The following is a 20,576-nucleotide window of genomic DNA, read 5'->3' on the forward strand; positions in this document are numbered from 1 at the left end:
AAACCCCTGAAAATCCACGAGGAAAAAAAAAAAAAAGCATCTTTTTTTTTTTTTTTTCATTTTCCCCCTTTTTTCTCTCCCAAATCTGACACGACCTTTTGCTTCCTCGCAATAAATATACAAAAATAGAATAAATTAGGTTAAAAAATAAAAGGAAAAGGTAATACTGGCAAATCAGCATCAAAGGGGGGGGGGGAGAGAACCACCCCAAACCCGGCGGGAGAGGAATAAATAGGGAGAAAAAAGCAAAAATGAGACTTTTTTTTTTTTTTTGAAATGTGGGGGGGGTTAAAAAAAAAAAAAAAAAAAGAGGAAAAATCCCCCAAAACACCACCCCCACCCCCAGCCCAAAATGAGCTTGAAATTTAAATTTTCTTTTTTTCTTTTTTGGGGGGGGGGGGGGGGAGGGAGGAGGATGGGGGTGACACCCGTTTCATCCCCAACCCCGGGGATAATATTAATAATAATACTATGAAAAAAAAAACCCTTAATAATAATAGAAATAATAAATAAACCCCTCGGGGAGGAGGGGGGGGTGTCTTCATTTGGTTACTTTCAAGTCTTTTGGGGGAGTACGGGGGGGGGGGGTGTTAAATGGGGACCCCCCCGGCGCCGACCTGCTCCTGCAGCCCCAATAGGCTGTAGGCGATGCGCTTCTGGTGCCCCGGCAAACGCACCCCGATTTTCTTGATATCGCTGGAAATAAGGTGAAAGGAAAAAAAAAAAAAAAAAAGGAAAGGAAAAAAAAAAAAAAGGAAAGGAAAAAAAAAAAAAGGAAAGGAAAAAAAAAAAAGGAAAGGAAAAAAAAAAAAGGAAAGGAAAAAAAAAAAGGAAAGGAAAAAAAAAAAAGGAAAGGAAAAAAAAAAAAGGAAAGGAAAAAAAAAAAAAGGAAAGGAAAAAAAAAAAGGAAAGGAAAAAAAAAAAAAGGAAAGGAAAAAAAAAGGGAAGAAAAAAAAAAGGAAAGAAAAAAAAAGGGAAGAAAAAAAAGGGAAGAAAAAAAAAGGGAAGAAAAAAAAAGGGAAGAAAAAAAAAAGGAAAGGAAAAAAAAGGGAAGAAAAAAAAGGGAAGAAAAAAAAAGGGAAGAAAAAAAAAGGGAAGAAAAAAAAAAGGGAAGAAAAAAAAAAGGGAAGAAAAAAAAGGGAAGAAAAAAAAGGGAAGAAAAAAAAAGGGAAGAAAAAAAAAAGGGAAGAAAAAAAAAAAGGAAAGGAAAAAAAAAAGGAAAGGAAAAAAAAAAGGAAAGGAAAAAAAAAAGGAAAGGAAAAAAAAAGGAAAGGAAAAAAAAAGGAAAGGAAAAAAAAAGGAAAGGAAAAAAAAAGGAAAGGAAAAAAAAAGGAAAGGAAAAAAAAAAAAAAGGAAAGGAAAAAAAAAAGGAAAGGAAAAAAAAAAGGAAAGGAAAAAAAAAAGGAAAGGAAAAAAAAAAGGGAAGGAAAAAAAAAAGGGAAGGAAAAAAAAAGGGAAGGAAAAAAAAAGGAAAGGAAAAAAAAAGGAAAGGAAAAAAAAAAGGGAAGGAAAAAAAAAGGGAAGGAAAAAAAAAAGGGAAGGAAAAAAAAGGGAAGGAAAAAAAAAGGGAAGGAAAAAAAAAAGGGAAGGAAAAAAAAAGGGAAGGAAAAAAAAAAGGGAAGGAAAAAAAAAAGAAAAAAAAAATTATTGGGGTGGAAAGAGCTGGAAAAGGGTCCAGGTGGGAGAGGGGGGTTGGGGGGGGGGGGGGCAGAGGGATAGCATCCCCTGGGGCTAAATCCAGCCCCAAATTCTGCGTGAGGATGGATCCAGCCCTCAGCATCCCTCGGGGTCAAATCCAGCCCCAAATATCCCCGTCCCCCAGGGATGGATCCAGCCCTGAGCATCCCATGGGGCTAAATCCAGCCCCAAACACCGGCTGGATACGGGGCTGAACCCGGCGCCAAGCACCTCCTGGGATGGATCCAGCCCCGAGCACCTCCTGGGGCCAAATCCAGCCCCAAATCCTGTGTGGGGACGGATCCAGCCCTCAGCATCCCACAGGGACAAATCCAGTGCCAAGCGCCTCCTGGGAGGGATCCAGCCCTCAGCATCTCCTGGGCCCACATCCAGCCCCATCCCCTGGTTTTGGGGACCCGTCACTGTCCCCCACCCCCCCCTCGACTCCAGCTGGGCCATTCCCGGGGGACAGACAGGCGGACACGGCTCATCCCGACCTCTCCGGCCAGATCCCGGCCAGGGAATGTCTAATTTTATCCCATCCCTCGGGCCAACAACGCCAACGCCACGGAAGCGGTTTCCTTTCCCAGCACGTCCCCGTCCCCATGGGAGCTGGGAAGGGACAGTATGGGGACAGTGGGGGGACACCATAGGGACACACCATAGGGACAGCACGGGGATGGTATGGGGACAGTATGGGAATACCAAGGGGACAGTACGAGGACACACCATAGGGACAGCATGGAGATGGTATGGGGACAGTATGGGGACACCAAAGGGTCACACCATAGGGACAGTATGGGGACACCGAGGAGACACACCATAGGGACAGCATGGGGACAGCATGGGGACACCGTGGGGACACCAAGGGGACACACCATAGGGACAGCATGGGGACAGCATGGGGACACCGTGGGGACACACCATAGGGACAGCATGGGGACAGTATGGGGACACCGAGGGGACAGTAGGGGGACACCGAGGGGTCACACCATAGGGACAGCATGGAGATGGTATGGGGACACCATGGGGACAGTATGGGGACACCAAAGGGTCACACCATAGGGACAGCATGGGGACACCAAGGAGACAGTATGGTGTCTCCAGTACCGTGGGGACAGTATGGGAATACCAAGGAGACAGTATGGGGACACCGAGGGGGACACACCATAGGGACAGCATGGGGACAATATGGGGACACCGAGGGGACAGTAGGGGGACACCAAGGGGACACACCATAGGGACAGCATGGGGACACGAAGGGGACACACCATAGGGACAGTAGGGGGACACCAAGGAGACACACCATAGGGACGGTATGGGCATACTATGGGCACAGTATGGGAATACCAAGGGGACCCCAAGTGGAGGGCATGGGGACACCATGGGGACACCAAGGAGACACACCATAGGGACAGTACAGGGCTGGTATGGGGTCACTACGGGAGTACCAAAGGGACACCACAGGGACACCCTGACTCACTCGCTGGTCATCTGCAGGACCTTCTCGATGGTGCTGTAGCCCGAGGTCATGAAGTGCTCCGTGTACTGGGGCATCCTGATGGACTCCAGCCACTCGGGGACGGAGCGGAATGGGACACCCTCTGAGCCGCTGGTGCTGGGCAGGCGGATGGAGACCCTGGTGCCGAAAGGGGAGAGTGCAACGAATAATGCCAAAAATGGAAGGGTGCAAAAAGGAACTCCAAAAAACGGACGGGTGCGAGAAATAATGCAGAAACGGAAGGGTGCAAGAATTGATGCGAAAACGGAAGGATGCAAAAAGCAATGCAAGAATAGGAGGATGCATAAAATGATGCAAAAAATAATGCCGAAATGGAAAGATGCGTGGAAAAAAAAAAAAAAAAAAAAAGATGTGAAAATGATGGAAGGCTGCAAAAAAATAACACAAAAATTGAAAGACGCAAAAAAAAAAAAAAAAAAAAAAAAAATTGGAAGGATGCAAAAAGTGCTGCCGAAGTGGAAAGATGCAGAAAAAAGGTTGTGGGAATGGAAGGATGCAAAAAAAAAAAAAAAAAAAAAAAAAAAAAAATTATGCCAAAACGGAAGGCTGCAAAACGTAATGCAAAACCAGGAGGATGCAGAAATGGGAAGATGCAAAAAATAATGCAAAAACTAGGATGACGCAAAAAATAATGCGGAAATTGAAAGACAGGGAAAAAAAAGCACAAAAGTAGGAGAATGCAAAAAATGTTGCAAAAAAATGATGCAAAAAATAATGCAGAAACGGAAAGATGAAAAAAAAAAAGATGTGAAAATGGAAGGGTGCAAAAAATAATGCAAAAATTGAAAGATGTGAGAAGTGATGCAAAAACGGAATGATGTAAAAAACGACGAAGAAATGGAAGGACGCAAAAAAAAAAAAAAAAAAATCATTCAGAAATGGAAGGCTGCAAAAATAATGCAAAAATTGGAAGACGCAGAAAATAATGCAGCACTGGAAGGATGCAAAAAATAATGGAAAAATCGAGAGAGGGAAAAAAAAAAAAAAATGGATGCACAAAACGCCAAAAAGTAACAAGCGCGGAGATGCACAAAACAACGCCTCAATGCAAAAGACGCAGAAAGTAACGGCAAAATCCCGATGCAAAACGGCGTGCAGGAAAGCAAAAGTATAATGTATAGCGCAAAAAAAAAAAAAAAAAAGCGAGAAGTGATGCGAAAGTGCCCACACGTAAAAAAGAATGCAGAAATGTGGACGTGCAGAGAGTAATGCAAAAAGCGGAAATGCCAAAAAAAAAAAAAGATGCAAGAATGCAGAGGTGCGAAAAGCAATGCGAGAATGCGCTGAAGAAGCGCAAGAACGCGGCGATGCGAGAAGCGGCGTGCGAAGGCAAAACTGCCGAACCGACGCAGAAATGCGAAGACGCAAAAAGGAGCGTGAGAACGCGAAGACGCAAAAAGCAACGCGGAAATGCCGAGGTGCAAAAAAAAAAAAAGAGTGGTGCAAAAATGCAGCGACGTGAAAACGAGTGTACAAACGTAAAGACGCGAAAGAGCGTGCAAGAATGCAGAGATGCAAAAAAGCAATGCAGGAAGGCAAAAGGTGCCAAACCAATGCAAAAATGCAAAGGTGAAAAAAAAAAGAAAAAAAAAAAGGGGGCAAGAACGCAGAGATGCGAAAAACGCAGAGATGCGAAAAACGAGTGGAAAAACGCAGAGATGCGAAAAACGAGTGGAAAAACGCAGAGATGCGAAAAACGAGTGGAAAAACGCAGAGATGCGAAAAACGCAGAGATGCGAAAAACGCAGAGATGCGAAAAACGCAGAGATGGGAAAAACGCAGAGATGGGAAAAACGCAGAGATGGGAAAAACGCAGAGATGGGAAAAACGCAGAGATGGGAAAAACGCAGAGATGGGAAAAACGCAGAGATGCGAAAAACGAGTGGAAAAACGCAGAGATGCGAAAAACGAGTGGAAAAACGCAGAGATGCGAAAAACGAGTGGAAAAACGCAGAGATGCGAAAAACGAGTGGAAAAACGAGTGGAAAAACGCAGAGATGCGAAAAACGAGTGGAAAAACGCAGAGATGGGAAAAACGCAGAGATGGGAAAAACGCAGAGGCGCGATAAAGAAATGCAAGAATGCGGAGATGCGAGAAGGCAAAACTGCCGAACCAATGCAAAAACGCAAAAATGCCGAGACGCAAAAGAGCGTGCAGGAAGGCAAAGATGCAACACAGGAAGGCAAAGATGCGCGAACCAAGGCAAAAATGCAGAGGTGCAAAAAGCGACGCAGGAACGCCGAGATGCAAAAAGGAGCGCAAGAACGCAGAACCGCGAAAAAGGATGCGAAATAATCAGATGCCAAAATGCCGAGAGGCCGAAACGAGTGCAAAAATGCGGAGATGCAATAAAGAAGCGCAAGAACGCCAGGACGCGAGAAGCCACGCGGGAATGCAAAGGTGCGAAACCACTGCAAGAATGCCGAGACGCGAAAAAAAAGGGAGACGCAGGCGCAACGGAGCGCATGAAGGCGGAGACGCAACGAGCAATGCGAGAGCGCGGGGATGCATTAAAGGAACGCATGGATGCCGGGATGCAAAAACCAACGGGGAAGCGGCAGGGATGCGAAAAGCGATGGTGCAACGCAGAGGGGCCGGAAGGGGCGCGAAGAGCGCAAAGCTGCGAAAAAAACGGATGCGCGATAAAATAAATGCGGCGGCGGCGCGGCAAGAGCGTGCAGGACCGCGGAGTGGCCTCCTCCACCCGCCTCCCCGCTCCTCGTCCCGTCCCGTCTCTCCCCGTAACTCACCGGGGGTCGAAGTCCGCCAACGCCTTGAGGGACTCGGGGGCGCGGATGAGCTTGTCGAGGATGCTGACGATATCGGCGAACTTGGGGCGCCGGCTGCGGTCCTGCTGCCAGCATTGCATCATCAGCTGGTAGATGGCGGAAGGACAATCCAGGGGGGCGGGAAGGCGGAAGCCCTCGTTGATGGCCTTCATCACCTACGAGGAGGAGGAGGTGGTGGTTGAGCGGTGCTCTCCTCCCCCCCCCCCAAAAAAAAGCGGTCCGTTGGCAAGAACGCCCCCTAAAATTTGGTGGGGGAGGAAGGCGGACGCTCACCTCGTGGTTTGAGAGCTCCCAGTATGGTCGCTCGCCGTAGGACATCACCTCCCACATGACGATGCCGTAGCTCCAGACGTCGCTGGCGGAGGTGAACTTGCGGTAGGAGATGGCTTCGGGTGCCGTCCAACGGATGGGGATCTTCCCACCCTGCGACAACATTGGGGGTCAACCCCGCAGTCCTTTCCCAAACTAAAACCCCCCGACCCACCGTGGCCAACCAGCCCACCTCGGTGGCACTTACGCTGGTGGTGTAGGTGGCTTCAGGGTCATCTTCCAACACCCTCGAGAGCCCAAAATCAGACACTTTGCACACCAGGTTGCTGTTCACCAAGATGTTCCGGGCCGCCAGATCCCGGTGGACGTAATTCATGTTGGCCAAGTACTTCATGCCGGCGGCGATGCCCCTCAACATCCCCACCAGTTGGATGACGCCAAATTCCCCTTCTTTTTCCTGGGAAAAGGGGAGAATCCGGCTTCGAATCCGTCCCTCTTGTCCCACCTCCCGTGGTGGGTTTTGGGGGTTCCACCATCCGGTAAATCCTCGCCCGGGGGGGGGGGGAGGACGTTGTCACCGCGCTTCACCTACCCGCAGGAATTTATCCAACGCGCCGTTCTCCATGTACTCCGTGATGATCATGAAGGGCTTGTCTGGATGGAAGAGACCCAAAATGGGTAACCCCCCCCCAAAAAAACATCCCCTGTCCCCCTTCCCCCCAAAAAAAACCCCTAAAAAAATCCAAAACAAAAAAAGAAAGCCCCAACTCCTCCAACCCTCCCCCCAAAAAACCCACCCAAACTCCACAACCCCCCCAAAAAACACTAACCCCCTGCAAAAAAAAAAAACAAAACAGAAAAAAACCCAAAACACCCCACCCCCCAAAATAAAGTACCCCCCCAAAACCCCAACAGCCCCCCCAAAAGAAACAAACCCCCCAAAACCAAAAAAACAACCCCAACCCCTCATTAAACCCCCCCCAAACCCCCCAAAACCCCATCCCTCCCTCCCAAAATCCCCCCCTCAAAAAACTCCCCCCCTCACCAAAATCTCCCCCCCAAAAAAAACCCAAATCCCCTCCCCCCCCCCATTGTTGCTCAAAACACCCTATTGTTATATAGCATTTTTTGGGGTGTTTTGCAGAGAAATTGAGGGTTTTTTTTGGGGGTGGGTGGGTGGGGGGTGACACAAACACTCACACTTGGAGACGACCCCTTCCAGGCGGATGATATTGTGGTGGCAGAACTGGCCCATGATGGTGGCCTCGCTCAAGAAGTCCACCCGTTGCTTCTCCGTGTAGCCCACCTTCAAGGTCTTGATGGCCACTGGCACCTCCTTCTTCCCATGCTTCAGGGTGCCCTTGTAGACCTCCCCAAATTCACCTGCTCAGAGAAAGGGGGGGGGGGAGGGGGGCGGACATTGAACCCCCACCCTGGTCCAATTTTGGGGTGTCTTTGGGGTGACGAAGCCACCTGATGACCTACCGGCACCGATGACCTTCTGGCGGGTGATGGACGATGGAGGGATCTCAGTGGTGAACTTGAGCATGGCTTGGTTGGGGTCTTCGTAGGTGTGAGGGTCAACGTAGGTCTTGAGGGGCTTCAGCTGGTCTGTGGAGTGCCGGGGGGGGGGGGGTCAGCACCCACGTCATCCCCACCCATCCCCGTTGACCCCACCATCCTGTTCCTCACCTGACTTGGAGAAGTAGACATCCTCGGCGGACTGGCGTGGCCGTGACCTCCTCCTCCTGCAGAAAAGCAGCATTTTGCCCCCCAAAATCACCCCTCGCCCATCTTTGGGGGCAGAAAAAGGGTATTTGGGGTCTTTGGGGGATTATTTGGGGTTTTTTTAATCTCCTTACCGCCGGAGAACATAGAGGAGAGCAGCCAAGAGGAGGACAACGAAGACGACACCAGCAACGGAGCCGCTGATGACAGCAGCAGATGCCATGGCCTCAGCACCTGTGGGGACAATTCGGGGGGGCGTTTTGGGGTCACCACGCACCCCATGGACCCCCCATCCCAAAATTCTGCTCTCCCCTTGGTCCTCACCCTCAGGCAGGGTCTCGAACTCGTGCTGGGGGCTGTAGGCACCGTGGCCATCCTGGGTGAGCGCCTGGACCCGCACCACGTAGGCGGTGGCAGGGGACAACTTGGGAATGGTGACGGAGGTGCCCTCGCAGCGCAGGACCGAGTAGCTGTTCTCGTCCACCTGGAGACATGGGTGGGGACAAGGATGGAGATGACACAGGTGGAGGGGTGACGTGGATGGAGGGGATGCAGGTGGGGGGGGTGATGAGTGGAGGTGACATGGGCAAGGATGGAGATGACGTGGATGGAGGTGACACAGGTGGGGACAAGGATGGAGATGACAGATGGAGGAGTGACACGGATGGAGGTGACGTGGATGGAGGTGACACAGATGGGGGGGTGATGAGTGGAGGTGACACGGGTGGGGGCAAGGATGGAGGTGACGTGGATGGAGGGGGGACGTGGGGTGGAGGGGGGATCTGGGACGTGGGGTGGAGGCAAGGATGGAGGTGAGGCAGGGGACAGACCTTCTTGCTGTAGGTGACCTCGTACTTCCAGACCCGACTCTGCTGCCGCGGTGGCACCGTCCAGGAGAGGACCAAGCTGGTGGCTGTCCGTCCATCCAGGCTCACCGATGTCACCCGGGGTGGCTCTGCCATGGGGACAGGGTTGTCATGGAGATGTCCCCATGGGGGACAGGGGCATCACGGAGGTGTCCCCGTGGCGGAGGGAAGGTGTGGGAGATGCTGGTGGCCCCTCACCTGTCTGGTTGACGCTGATGGTGGCGGTGGCCACGCTACGGTGGTGGCTGTAGGGTGACACCCCGTTCCGGGCTTCGACGGTGAAGGTGTAGTTGACGTGTGGCTCCAGGTCGGTGACGGTGACCCCCGTCCCCGTCAGCCCCCGGGGGGGCTGCGAATAGCGGACCCCCCCGTCGCAGGGACGGCACTCCCCGCTCTCCGGCCAGCACTGCTCGCAGGTGACGCTGTAGGTGACATCCCCGCGGCCACCGGGGTCGGCGGGGGGGGACCACCGTAGCTGCACCGTGGCCCCCAGCCCCACCGCCGTGACGCTTTGGGGGGGCGAGGGGGGACCTGGGGGGGAGGGATGGGGCGGAGGGGGGAGACAGAGAGAAGGGTCAGGGTGGGGATGGCCGCGCCGTGCCTCAGTTTCCCCACCCAAAATGTCACTTACGGGTGCAGGGGTCGTCGGGGGGGTCGTCGGGGGCGCGGAAGAAGCCGTCCTGGCAGGGGCAGGCGGCGGCGGCGGGGGCGGGGGAGGGCAGGGTGTGGGGGGGGCAGGGCTGGCAGCCGCTCGGGGACACGGTGGCCTTGAAGGAGCCGGGGGGACAAGCTGGGGACACACACACACACACACACAAAATGACACCGGTGAGACCCCAAATCCCACCTCTCCCCACCCCCAGCAGCCTCAGTTAAGGGGGGTTCGGGGGTGGCAGCACCACCCCACCCCAGAACACCCAGAGTGGGGATTTTAGGGTATTTCGCCTTATTTTGCGCCTCCTATTATTACTGGGACCCCCCCCTCCAGCCCCCCCACCCCCCCGAGCCCTGCTGCGCTCGCCGCACCGGTGGTGCTCAGGGGTGAGGATGGATCCAGGACGGGAAAGGGGAGGGTTTGGTGCTGCCACCTCATTCCTCCAACCCAGATTGGGGATTTTAAGGTGTTTCACATTATTTTGGAGTGTCTATTATTACTGGGACCACCCCCTGCCCTCCCAACCCCCCCCCCAGCCCCCCCATCCCCCCCGAGCCCTGCTGCGTTCGCCACACTGGTGATGCTTAAGGGTGGGGGACCAGGATGGGGAATTTGGGGGCCAACACCTCATTTTTCCAACCCTCCCAACTTCTAACCCCTGGCGTGCACTGAGTTGGGGCGTCCTCAGCCCCCCCCCCCCCCAAAAAAAAACCCTCCAACCACTGCTTCTCCCCCCTCCAAAATCCCAATTTACCCCCCCCAAATCCCAATTTACCCCACCCCCAAGCGCTACCTTGGCAACTCTCTCCCACTTTCTCGTAGCCGGCCCGGCACAGGCACTCCCCGATGGGCACCAACCACTCGCCGTCGGCGTTGCAGTGCAGGACGGGAGGTTGGTCGGCCACCGCCTCCTCCACGCAGGTGCCCCGCACCTCGGCCAAGGTCTGCGAGTCGACGCCGGCCACCGTTTCGGGAAAGCGAGCCATACCCCGTAAAACAGCCGGGCACCTCTTGTAATAAATCCGAACGGAAAGCAAAGCCACGCAAGCTCCCAAATCCTGGAAAGCCAAGTAGAAACCTTTCCGACGGAGAGGTCCCACCGATCGCACCTCGACGTTGAGTTTAACGTTGCGGGAAGCGAAATCATCCTGGACGGTGATTTCATCCGGAGCGATGGTATCGATCTTCTTGAATTGTCTCTTCTGGAAGTTGGTGCCGTAATCCACATCGGATTCGGCGTAGTAGAGGTTGAAGGTCTCCTTGCAGGAGCCGCCGCCGGCGGTGGGGAAACTGTTGCAGTCGCGGACGGTGAATTGGAGTTCGATGAAGATGCGTTGGGCCACCCCGCGGTAGATCCAGTTGGTGCGGAGCCAGTTCTCCTGCTCGCCCTCCAGCACTTTGCACACCGAGTAGATGTAGATCAAGGAGTCGTTCAGAACGTACTGCAGCAGGTCCCACTGTCCCCCGGGAGAGAAACGGAGGCCGTGGAGGGGAAACTGAGGCAGGGTGGGTGGTGCCCTTTGTCCCCATGGATGTCCTCAGCCCCACGGATGCCCCTGTCTCCATCCCCGTGGGTGTTCCTGTCCCCGTGGAGGTCCCCATCCCAATGAAGGTCCCCAAACCCATGGATGTCCCCATCTCCATCCCTATGGAGGTCCCCATGCCCAGGGATATTCCCAAACCCATCCCTGTGGATGTCCCCATCCCCATGGAGGTCCCCATGCCCAGGGATATTCCCAAACCCATCCCTGTGGAGGTCCCCATCGTCATCTCCATGGATACCCTCGTCCCCATCCCCATGGAGGTCACTATCCCTATCCCCACCCCCATGGGTGTCCCTGTCCCCATGGAGGCCCCCAAGCCCATCAATGTCACCATCCCAATGAATGTCCCCAACTCCATGGATGTCCCCATCCCAATGAAGGCCCCCAACCCTGTGGATGACCCAATCTCCATGCCCATAAATGTCCCCATCCCCATGAATGTCCCCATCCTCATGGAGGTCACCACGGGTGTCCCCATCCCCATCCAGGTCCCCATCCCCTTGGATACCCTCATCCACATGGAGGACACTATCCTTATCCTTATCCCCATCCCCATGGAGGTCCCCATGGACATCCCCATCCTGGTATGGGCTCTCAGGATGGTGCTGGACACCTGGGTCCCCTGGTGCTCACCCCTTTGCTGTAGGGCTGAGCGAGCCAGCCCAGCTCCCCCTGCGCCTTGGCAAAGTCCAGCAGAACCACTGTGGGGAGAAGAGAGGGGCGTTAGTAGGGTGAGGGGAAAGCCTGGGAGATGCCACCAGGACGCACGGATGGCCCCAGGACATGCAGATGCCAGCAATACACCCAGGTGCTTCTTGGACCTGTGGATGTTCCTAGGACCTGCAGACGTCCCCCAGGACCCACAGATGCTCCCAGGATCTACGGATGTCTCTGGGATCCATGGATGCCCCCAGGATCCATGGATGTCCCTAGAACACATGGATATCCCCCAGGACCTACAGATGCCTCTGGGACCTACCCATGCATCTGGGACCCGTGGATGTCCCCAGGACCCACAGATGCCTCTGGGACCCATGGATGTCCCCCAAGACCCACAGATGTCCCTGGGACCTACAGATGTCTCTGGGACCCATGAATGTCCCCGGGACCCACAGATGTTCCCAGCACCCATAGATGTCTCTGGGACCTACAGATGTTCCCAGCACCCATAGATGTCCCCCAGGACCCACAGATGTCCCTAGGATCCAGAGATGCCTCTGGGACCCATGAATGTCCCCAGGACCCACAGATGTCCCTGGGACCTACAGATGCCTCTGGGACCCATGAATGTCCCCAGGACCCACAGATGTCCCCGGGACCTACAGATGCCTCTGGGACCCATGAATGTCCCCAAGACCCACAGATGTCCCTGGGACCTACAGATGTTCCCAGGACCCACAGATGTCTCCAGGACCCATGTGTATATCCCTGGGACCCATGGATGCCTTCAGCACCCACGGATGCCCCCCAGGACACAGATCCCCCTAGGATCCACAGATGCATCCGGTCCCCACGGATGTCCCCATGACCCATAGATGCCCTCAAGACCTACAAACACCCCTGGGACCCACAGGTGTCCCTGGAACCTACGGATGTCCCCAAGACCCACGGATGTCCCCTGGTCCCATCAGATTCCCCTGGGACCCCCATGAGAAGACCCTCAGGGACCCCCCAAAAAGAGGGGAATCCGAGGAAGCGCCGCACGGTGCGGAGGCCGGGGCAGACTTGCCGGGGCATGCCGGCCGCCCCGGCGAGGGCGGTGGCCGGATCCAGCGCCCGGGAGAGGAAGAGGAGGCCGCCGAGGGCCGGGAGGGAAGCGCTGACAGGTGACCCCCCCCACACCCCCCGCCGGATCGTGAATCACCCCCCAGGAATGCGCCCGGGCGCTTCAGTTCACGTCCCAACGGGGTGGTGGAGTGAGTTTCGGGGACGGATGAACCCCCCCCCCGACCCTCATCCGCTGAGAACGGGTGAGCTCGTGACATGTCCCAAGAGGGTAAAGTCTTGGGTGGGGGGGGAGGACCCCATGAACTTTTTTTTTGGGGGGCGGGGGGGGGTTCACGTGGCTCTGTGTCCTCCTCCCTATGCCCAGGGTCAGGAAGGATGCCGGGGCGGATATCCCGGCATTCCTACGGCTGGAAATCCCCCCCGCACACCTCCGGAGAGCGGAAAGCCGGCGGGAGGCTGGCGTGTGAGCTGAGTTTGGGGGGTTCTCTGCAGGGTGTCCCCCCCCTCCCCGATCCCATCCCCTCCCCGGACCGTGGCGGGGCTGAGTCAGGGGAGAAACCCGGGGCTGTGGCCGTTGAGTCAAAGGGTGCAGCACCCAAAGGCGCACCCACGCCCCGGGGCCACCGGCGCTGTTGGCACCCCCGGTGCCATCACCATCGGCGTTTACACCCCCTCTGCCGCCACTCTCACCATCACCACCACCATCACCACCATCTCCATCGTCATCAGCAACGCGGCCATCACCACCGCCACCACCATTTCCACCACCATCAGCAACGCGGCCATCACCACCACCACAGCCATGGCCATCTCCACCACCCCCACCATCAACACCTCCATCGCCATCACCGGCTGCAGCTGCAGCCCCCACGACACCATCCCCTTCCCTGTCCACATCTGCATTGCTGTCTCCACCTCCACCTCCATCTCCACCTCCACCACCAGCCCCGGCTGCAGCTGCAGCCCCGTCGCCCTCTGCGCCACCATCCCCACCACCACCTGCTGCCCCTGCACCACTGCTGCCACTGTCCCCATCTGCATCGCCACTGCTGTTGCCATCATCACCATCACCACCACCACCACATCTGCATCCCCGTCCCATCCCCGGCTGCATCCTTGTCCCTGTCCCCAACTGCATTTTCATCCCCATCTCTGTCCTGTCCCCATCCCGTGCCAATCCCGTCCCCATCCTCATCTCAATTCCACCTCAATCCCATCCCATCCCCTCCCATCCCCATCCTCATCTCAATCCCATCCCCATCCCCAACCTCGTCCCAATCCCATCCCCATCCCAATCTCATCCGCATCCTTATCTCAATCCCGTCCCCATCCTCATCTCAATCCCACCCCAATCCTATCCCATCCCAATCCCACTCCAATCCCATCCCCAGCCTCATCTCAATCCCACCCCAATCCTATCCCATCCCATCCCCATCCCAATCCCGTCCCGATTCTGCTCCCATCCCCATCCCAATCCTGTCCCCATCCCGTCCCCATCCTCATCTCAATCCCAATCCCATCCCACCCCATTCCTGTTCCCATCCCAATCTGAATCCCGATCCCATCCTGTCCCCTTCCCCTGTCCCGTCCCCTCCCACCCTCGGGCCGGGCAGTGCAGGATCTGGCCAGAGCACCCAGCACCCCCCAACCTCCCCTTTCCCACCGGATTTTACCCTTTCCAACCCATGGAAAGCAAAGCCCCCCCCCCCAAACCCCCAAATCCTGCTGCTCTCCCAACACTTTCCCCCTTTTTGCACTTTTTAAACCCCAAAATCGCCATATGTTCAAGTTCCCTCCTGGGAATCAGCACTTCGGGAACGCACCCCAAATTCCACAGCCGCGTTGGGATGGTTTGGGGTCCCCACCACGGGCTCACCCCCCTCTGCCTTCCCTCCAGCTCTTCAAGAAAACCCTAATTTTAGAGGGTTTTAGCCCATTTTTATTTTTTGGGGGGGGATTTTCCATCCCAAACCACCCTCCAGCCTCCCATTTTATTTGCATTCGGGGCCGGATCCTTCCGTCTTTCCCTCGGAAAGCGACGGATTAAACCCTTCAGACGGCGTTTTTTTGAAACCTCAATTTAAAAAAATAAATATATATATTTTTTAAAGTTACTTTTTCCTTTTTTTTTTTTCTTACCCAACTCCCCCCCCCCCCCACCCCCCCCAAATCTCAGCCAGGGACTGGTTGCGAGACGCTGTTTGTTTTTCCCAGCACTTTTGGGGGTTTTTCCTGACATTGTTTTCCAACTCTCCGACCCGGATCCTGCCCGGCCCATCGCTGCCCATGGGAAACGCTCCATTTTACGGTGATTTCCCCCCTTTTTGGGTTAAGTTTGGGGTTTTTTTTAACCCCTCTCCACCCTAACAGCTCTGTTGGACTCTATTTTGGGGGTGGGGGTGGGGGATCCAGCGGGATCCGGTCCCGGTGCGCGAGCCGGACACTTTGCATGGGGGAAAGTTGCCCAAAACTCTTGGATGTCCCCCCGTTTTAGCGTTTCTCCCCCGTTTTAGCTTTCTCCCCCCATTTCAGTCCCCCCCCCTTTAGCTTTTTTCCCCAACATTTTAACTCTCCCCAACACCCTTTTTAACTTTTATCCCCCTCATTTTAGCTTTTTCCCACCCAAACTGTCCGGCGCTTCACCACCGCACCCATGGGTGCCCCCTTGTTTTTTGTTTTTTTTTGGGGGGGACACTCCTCCATCACCCTTTTTTTTTGGGGGGGAGGGGGGGCGAGCTCCCAGCCCCCCCCAACCTTTCAGAGCCCCCCCCAAAGTGCCCAAACTTCCCCCCAAACCCCACCGCAACCCTTTGGGGGCGCACCCAGCCACCCCCCCTCAAAAACACCCCAATGTTTTGGGGTGCTACCCCCCCCCCATCATCCCTCCCCCCAAAAATGTGGTGCTCACCTTCCTCGGCTGCCACGGGCGGGGGGAGGAGGAGGAGAAGGACGAGGGTGAAGGCCGAGGGGGTACCCGCCATGGCAGGGGGGGTGGTTTTTTGGGGTGGGGGGGGTGGGGGGATATCGGGGTGCACCCCACAACCGGCGGGACGCAGCGCTGTGGGGCGTGTGGGGCTGAGCACCCCGCTCCTGTTCATTCATGCCCCGAGTGATGTCACCCGGCCACGCCCGCTCTTAAAGGGCCGGCAGCCTCTCCCAGTAGCCACCAGTACGGGACTGGGAGGGCCCGATCCTGAGGGAAGGGCAGGTTTTGGGGTGGGGGGGTGGGGGTGGCTGGGATCACTCCCCCCCCCGCGGGGGAGCAAAACAGTGTGGGGGGGGGGGTTGGGAGGTGGAGGAGTGGGTCTGGAGCCCCCCCGTGGTGTTTGGGGGGGGGGGTGTCCGTCCCGCAGCACCGCGTTTCCCCCCCCCCCTCCGGGCGCGAAGGGGTTAACGCGCCCCCCGCCCGCCCCCTCCTCTTTCATTCATGAAGCGGCGTGGGAAGGGACGGGGGGGGGGGCGGCAGCCAATGGCGGAAGGGGGCGGGGCCAGGTGGCTACTACAGGCTCCGCCCCCTCCCGCCTACCGGTTAGTTACTGAGTCCCTCCGCCCCCCGGACAGCGGCGGGGCGAGGGGGGGGGGGGTGTTGTGTGTGGCTAACCCGGGGGGTGAGTGGGTTTGGGGGGGCTCTGCTCGACCCCCCTCACTTCCCCGCATCCTCTGAGCCGGAAAAAGGCCGGACCAGAAATCGGCTTTTTCCGGCCTAAAAATAATGCTGGTTTTCCGCTGTGCCGGGGAGGGGGGCTGGGCCCGGCTTTGAGGGGTAGGGGGCTGGATCGGCCCCCCCAGGCCCCCAAATCTGGTATCATCCGGAACACCCCCAGCCCCAGCCCCCCAAATCCTCCATCCATCATCCTGCAGCTCCCCAAATCCTGCATCATCCATAGCACCCCCCAGCACCCCAACCCCCCCCCAGCATCCGCAGCACCCCCATCGCGAGCACCCCCCAGCACCCCAAATCCCACAGTACCCCCACTCCCAGCACACCAAATCCCTATCACCCCCCACCCCCAGCACCCCAAAATCCCCCAGCACCCCCCCAATCCCCATCACTCCAAAGCACCCCAAATCCCCCAGCACCTGCAGTACCCCAGCACCCCCACCCCCATGATCCTGCAGCACCCCAAATCCTGCATCATCCACAGCACCCCAAATCCCCCAACACCACCCCAGCACCCCCTGGGCCCCCAGCACCCCAAATCCCCCAGCAACTGCAGCACCCCCATCCCCATCAATCCCCAAGCACCCCAAATCCCCCCCAGTACCCCTATCCCCATGATCCCCCAGCACCCCAAATCCCCCAGCACCCCCATTCCCAGCACCCCCAAATCCCCCACCCCTTCCAAATCCCACAGCACCCCAAATCCCCCCAAATCCCCCAGCGTCTACATCACCCCCATGCCCCCAAAGCACCCCAAACCCCACACCCCAAATCCCCCAGCACCCCATCCCTGTGGTCCAGCAGCACCCCAAACGCTGCATCTACAGCACCCCAAATCCCGCAGCACCCCAAATTCCCCAACACCCCCTAGGAACCCCAGAACTCCCCAGCACCCCCAATCCCCCAGCACCCCCATAACCATCACCCCCCACCCCAAATCCCCCATCACCTCCCACCCCCAGCACCCCAAATCCCCCAATGCCTCAAATCCCCATCACTCCCCAGCACCCCCAATCCCCCAGTACCCCCCCTTCCACTCCCAGCACCCCCCAGCACCCCAAATCCCCCAGCACCCCCATAGCCATCACCCCCCACCCCAAATCCCCCATCACCTCCCACCCCCAGCACCCCAAATCAGACAAGCCAGTGCACCCAGGAATCTTTTTGGGGCAGAAACATAGATTTTGGTCAAAACGCCCCTTTTTCCCTCCCCCCCCAACCACCACGGGGGGGGCAGCAATGTTTAATGGCAGAGGGAGCCCAGAGGCTGCGGTGAGGGCCCCCCGGTGCCGCAGGGGCCCCCCCAAACCCGCTCCGCAATAGTGGGGTTCAGGCCGGGGGGGACCCCTCATCTGCCGGGGCGACGCCAGCGGTGATTTGGTCCCGACGCCAGAGCCTCTCAACCAGAGCATCGAGGAGGGGGGCGACCCGGGCCAGCCCCCCGCGCCCCCCTGCAGCCCCCGGCCCGCTGCTCGCCCGCAGCACCGGCAGCCCCCAGGTCCCCTCGAAGGCCGTTATGTCCCCCTCTGTCACGTCCGCCTGCGAGGAGAGGTCGAATCTGGGGCAGGGGGGGAACACATATGGTCAAGGGAAACACCAACATCCTGAAAAATCCCCCCCAACCCCTTAAAATTAAGTGGGAGCTGCTAATCCATTGGTGTAGTGAAGTGTGCGCGTTCTCAGCCTACCAGGGGATTGAGTGGTGGGGTGCAAAACTGCTTGGGGGGGGGGAGGGACACAGTCAGGGGAGACACCAACAACTTGAGAAATTCCCCCCCGGGAGGGCAAAACCCCATAAAAATAAATGGATGCTGTGATTCCATCGGTGTGATGAGTGTGCACGTTCTCAGCCTACCAAGGTACTGCGTGGTGTGAGATATGGACGGTGCAAACCCAATTGGGGCGGGGGGGGGGGCGGAACACGCGGTCAAAGGACACACCAACACCCTGAGAAATCCCCTCATGGCGGAGGGTGTGCGGGGGCAAAACCCTATAAAAATAGGTGGATATGGTGAATCCATCAGTGTGATGAAGTGTGTACGTTCTCAGCCTACTGAGATGCCAAGCGGTGCAAAACATAGGGGTGCAAACCCGCTTCTGGGGGGATTCAGACACCCCCCCCACCACCACCCCAAGACCCCCTCATTCCCTGAGAAGGATACTTGGTGCCGACGACCACCCTAACGAGGCTTTCTTCGTCAGGGCCGACCACCCGGCTCATGTGAGCTGGCAGCTCCTCAAAGGACGAGCGGTCGGTGAAGGAGAAGAGGAAGAGGATGGCGTCCGCTTCCTCCTTACAAGCCTGGGCGGGAGGGAAGGGGAGGGGACAGCCACCATCACTGGGGGGGGTCCCGAGTGCATGTGTGTGTGTGTGTGTGTGTGTCCCTGAAACTTGTGTGTGTCCCCCCCTGCAGCACGACTCACAGGCAGGAGATGCTCAAATTTTTTGAGGGCGCCGTCTCCGCAATCCCAAAAATGAAGCTGGAAGATGACGGGGCGGCCGCTGGCTCGCGGCTTGGCCGGCCAGTAGACGGTGGTGGCCTCTATGCCTGGAGGAGGTGACAGGACAATATGGTCACCCCCAGGTGACATCGGGGGTGCTGAGAGTGTGTGTCCCGTCGCCCCCCCCGCCGCCATGACGTACCCAGGGTCTCGTGGTGGACAGGGGGCACGGGGGTCCCGGCCAACGTGGCCACCAAGGCCGTCTTGCCCACGCCGCTCTTGCCGGACACGAAGAGTTTGTAGGTGACGGTGGGGGCAGCCAAGGAGGGGGGCAGCACCGGGTGCTCCAGCAGACCTGGGGGGAGCGAAGCAGGGGGAGAGGGGGTGGTGTATGGAGGGATTTTTGGGGTGCTGGCACCCCTTTTTTTTTTTTTTTTTTTGGGAGGGGGGAGGAGGAAGAGGGAAGGTGTGGGACTCACCGAAAACTCTCCGTTGGTTCTTCTGGAGGATGGAGTCCCGGTAGGGGCGGCCGGCGGGGGAGAGGAGCCAGCCCGGCTCCAGCATCGGGCCCCCCCGCCCCGCCATCAGCACCCCCCCTCCGCCAACCCCGTAACCTGGGGGTGCAAGGGAAGACCCCCCCCCTTTCCCCCATAGGGTCATTGCACCCCACAGCTTGGGGTAGCAGGGGGGCCCCTTTGGACCCCCCCCCCCTCGCCCCAGTGTCACTGGACCCCCGGGGTCTCTGACACCCCCCCCACCCCCCCGAGGTACCTGAACCCCCTCATAGGGCCTCTGCCCCCCCCCCGGTGTCACTGCACCCCCCCCTGGGGGCCCAGCGCCCCCCAATGGGGTCCCTGTGCCCCCGCCCCCCGGGTCCCTGACCTCCCCCCACCCCCACCTCCGAGGTACCTGAACCCCCTCATGGGGTCTCTGCCTCCCCCTCCTCGGGGTCACCGCACCCCCCATGGGGTCCCTATCCCCCCTCCCCGCCCCCCCAGACCTCCCCTATGGTGCTCCAATCCCCTCATGGGGACCTTGACATAACCCCCCCTCATGGGGCCTCTGCCCCCCTCGGGGTCCCTCAACCCCCCCCATGGGGTCCCTGGCACCCTCCATGGAGTCCCTGTGACCCCTCACCCTCCCATGGGGTCTCTGTGCCCCCCCCTCGGAGCCCCTGACCCCCCGCCATGGCCTCCTTGAAGCCCCTCGGGCCTTCTTGACCCCCTCAGCGGTCCCTGTCGCGTCCCCCGCGGTCCCAGCATCCTCCCATGGGGTCCTTGTGCCCCCCCGCTCCCCCGGGGTCATTGAACCCCCCCCCCCATGCGGTCTCTGCCCCCCAAACCATGCAAAGGGGATGCAGCACCACCCACCTCCAGGAGTCACACCCCCCCCCCCCCCCGCCGCGGTCCCTTTAAGGCCCCCCCTCTCCCCCTCGGCTGCTTCCGCCTCGGGATGGGGTCAGCGCGGGGGGTGTGGTCTCGCATCCGCCCCGCCTCCTTTGCCGCGGCGCATGCGCGGAGGTGGGAAGGGGGGACACGTGGAGCGGCGCGGAGCCCGCCCCTATAGGGGCTGGGGGAGATTCCGGCCCTATAGCGGATTGGGGGGGGGAGGGGGGGGGCTGGGGGAGACCCAGGCCCTATAGGGGAGGGGGGGTGGGAGCTGTAGGAGACCCGGGCCCTATAGGGGATGGGGG

The 20,576-nt window shown here is 57.5% G+C and overlaps 2 protein-coding genes across 2 annotated transcripts; both read right to left on the reverse strand.

The window, feature by feature from the left end:
- Window positions 1–394: 394 nt before the first annotated feature.
- Window positions 395–15,882, reverse strand: EPHA2 (EPH receptor A2; the record flags this gene model as incomplete). Its single annotated transcript, XM_082493711.1, is given in 18 exon segments — window positions 395–696; window positions 3,161–3,316; window positions 5,951–6,144; window positions 6,263–6,412; window positions 6,507–6,716; window positions 6,852–6,913; window positions 7,460–7,642; window positions 7,745–7,870; window positions 7,952–8,007; window positions 8,122–8,221; window positions 8,312–8,471; window positions 8,818–8,942; window positions 9,052–9,384; window positions 9,485–9,643; window positions 10,302–10,965; window positions 11,686–11,753; window positions 15,689–15,773; window positions 15,775–15,882. Coding segments are annotated over 18 exon segments (3,045 nt in total). The 3' UTR covers window positions 395–590.
- Window positions 15,883–17,613: 1,731 nt separating this feature from the next.
- CPLANE2 (ciliogenesis and planar polarity effector complex subunit 2) lies at window positions 17,614–19,540 on the reverse strand. The gene is made up of 5 exons (XM_082493570.1): window positions 19,363–19,540; window positions 19,086–19,238; window positions 18,866–18,990; window positions 18,604–18,743; window positions 17,614–17,999 (listed from the first exon to the last, which is right to left on the reverse strand). The coding sequence occupies exons 1-5, from the start codon at window positions 19,466–19,468 to the stop codon at window positions 17,771–17,773; spliced, it is 753 nt and encodes a 250-aa protein (XP_082349696.1). The 5' UTR covers window positions 19,469–19,540; the 3' UTR covers window positions 17,614–17,770.
- Between the last annotated feature and the right edge of the window lie 1,036 nt (window positions 19,541–20,576).

Source organism: Vanellus vanellus (genome assembly GCF_965231255.1).
Source record: "Vanellus vanellus genome assembly, chromosome: 20".
NCBI classification, from domain to species: domain Eukaryota; kingdom Metazoa; phylum Chordata; class Aves; order Charadriiformes; family Charadriidae; genus Vanellus; species Vanellus vanellus.

Coding starts and splice junctions, on each gene's coding strand:
- CPLANE2 (XM_082493570.1), bottom strand. CDS start 19,468: ATGGCGGGGCGGGGGGGCCCGATGCTGGAGCCGGGCTGGCTCCTCTCC. Junction 18,744..18,865: donor AATTTGAGCATCTCCTGCCT/GTGAGTCGTGCT, acceptor CCTCCCGCCCAG/GCTTGTAAGGAGGAAGCGGA. Junction 18,000..18,603: donor AGGGTGGTCGTCGGCACCAA/GTATCCTTCTCA, acceptor CCCCTGCCCCAG/ATTCGACCTCTCCTCGCAGG.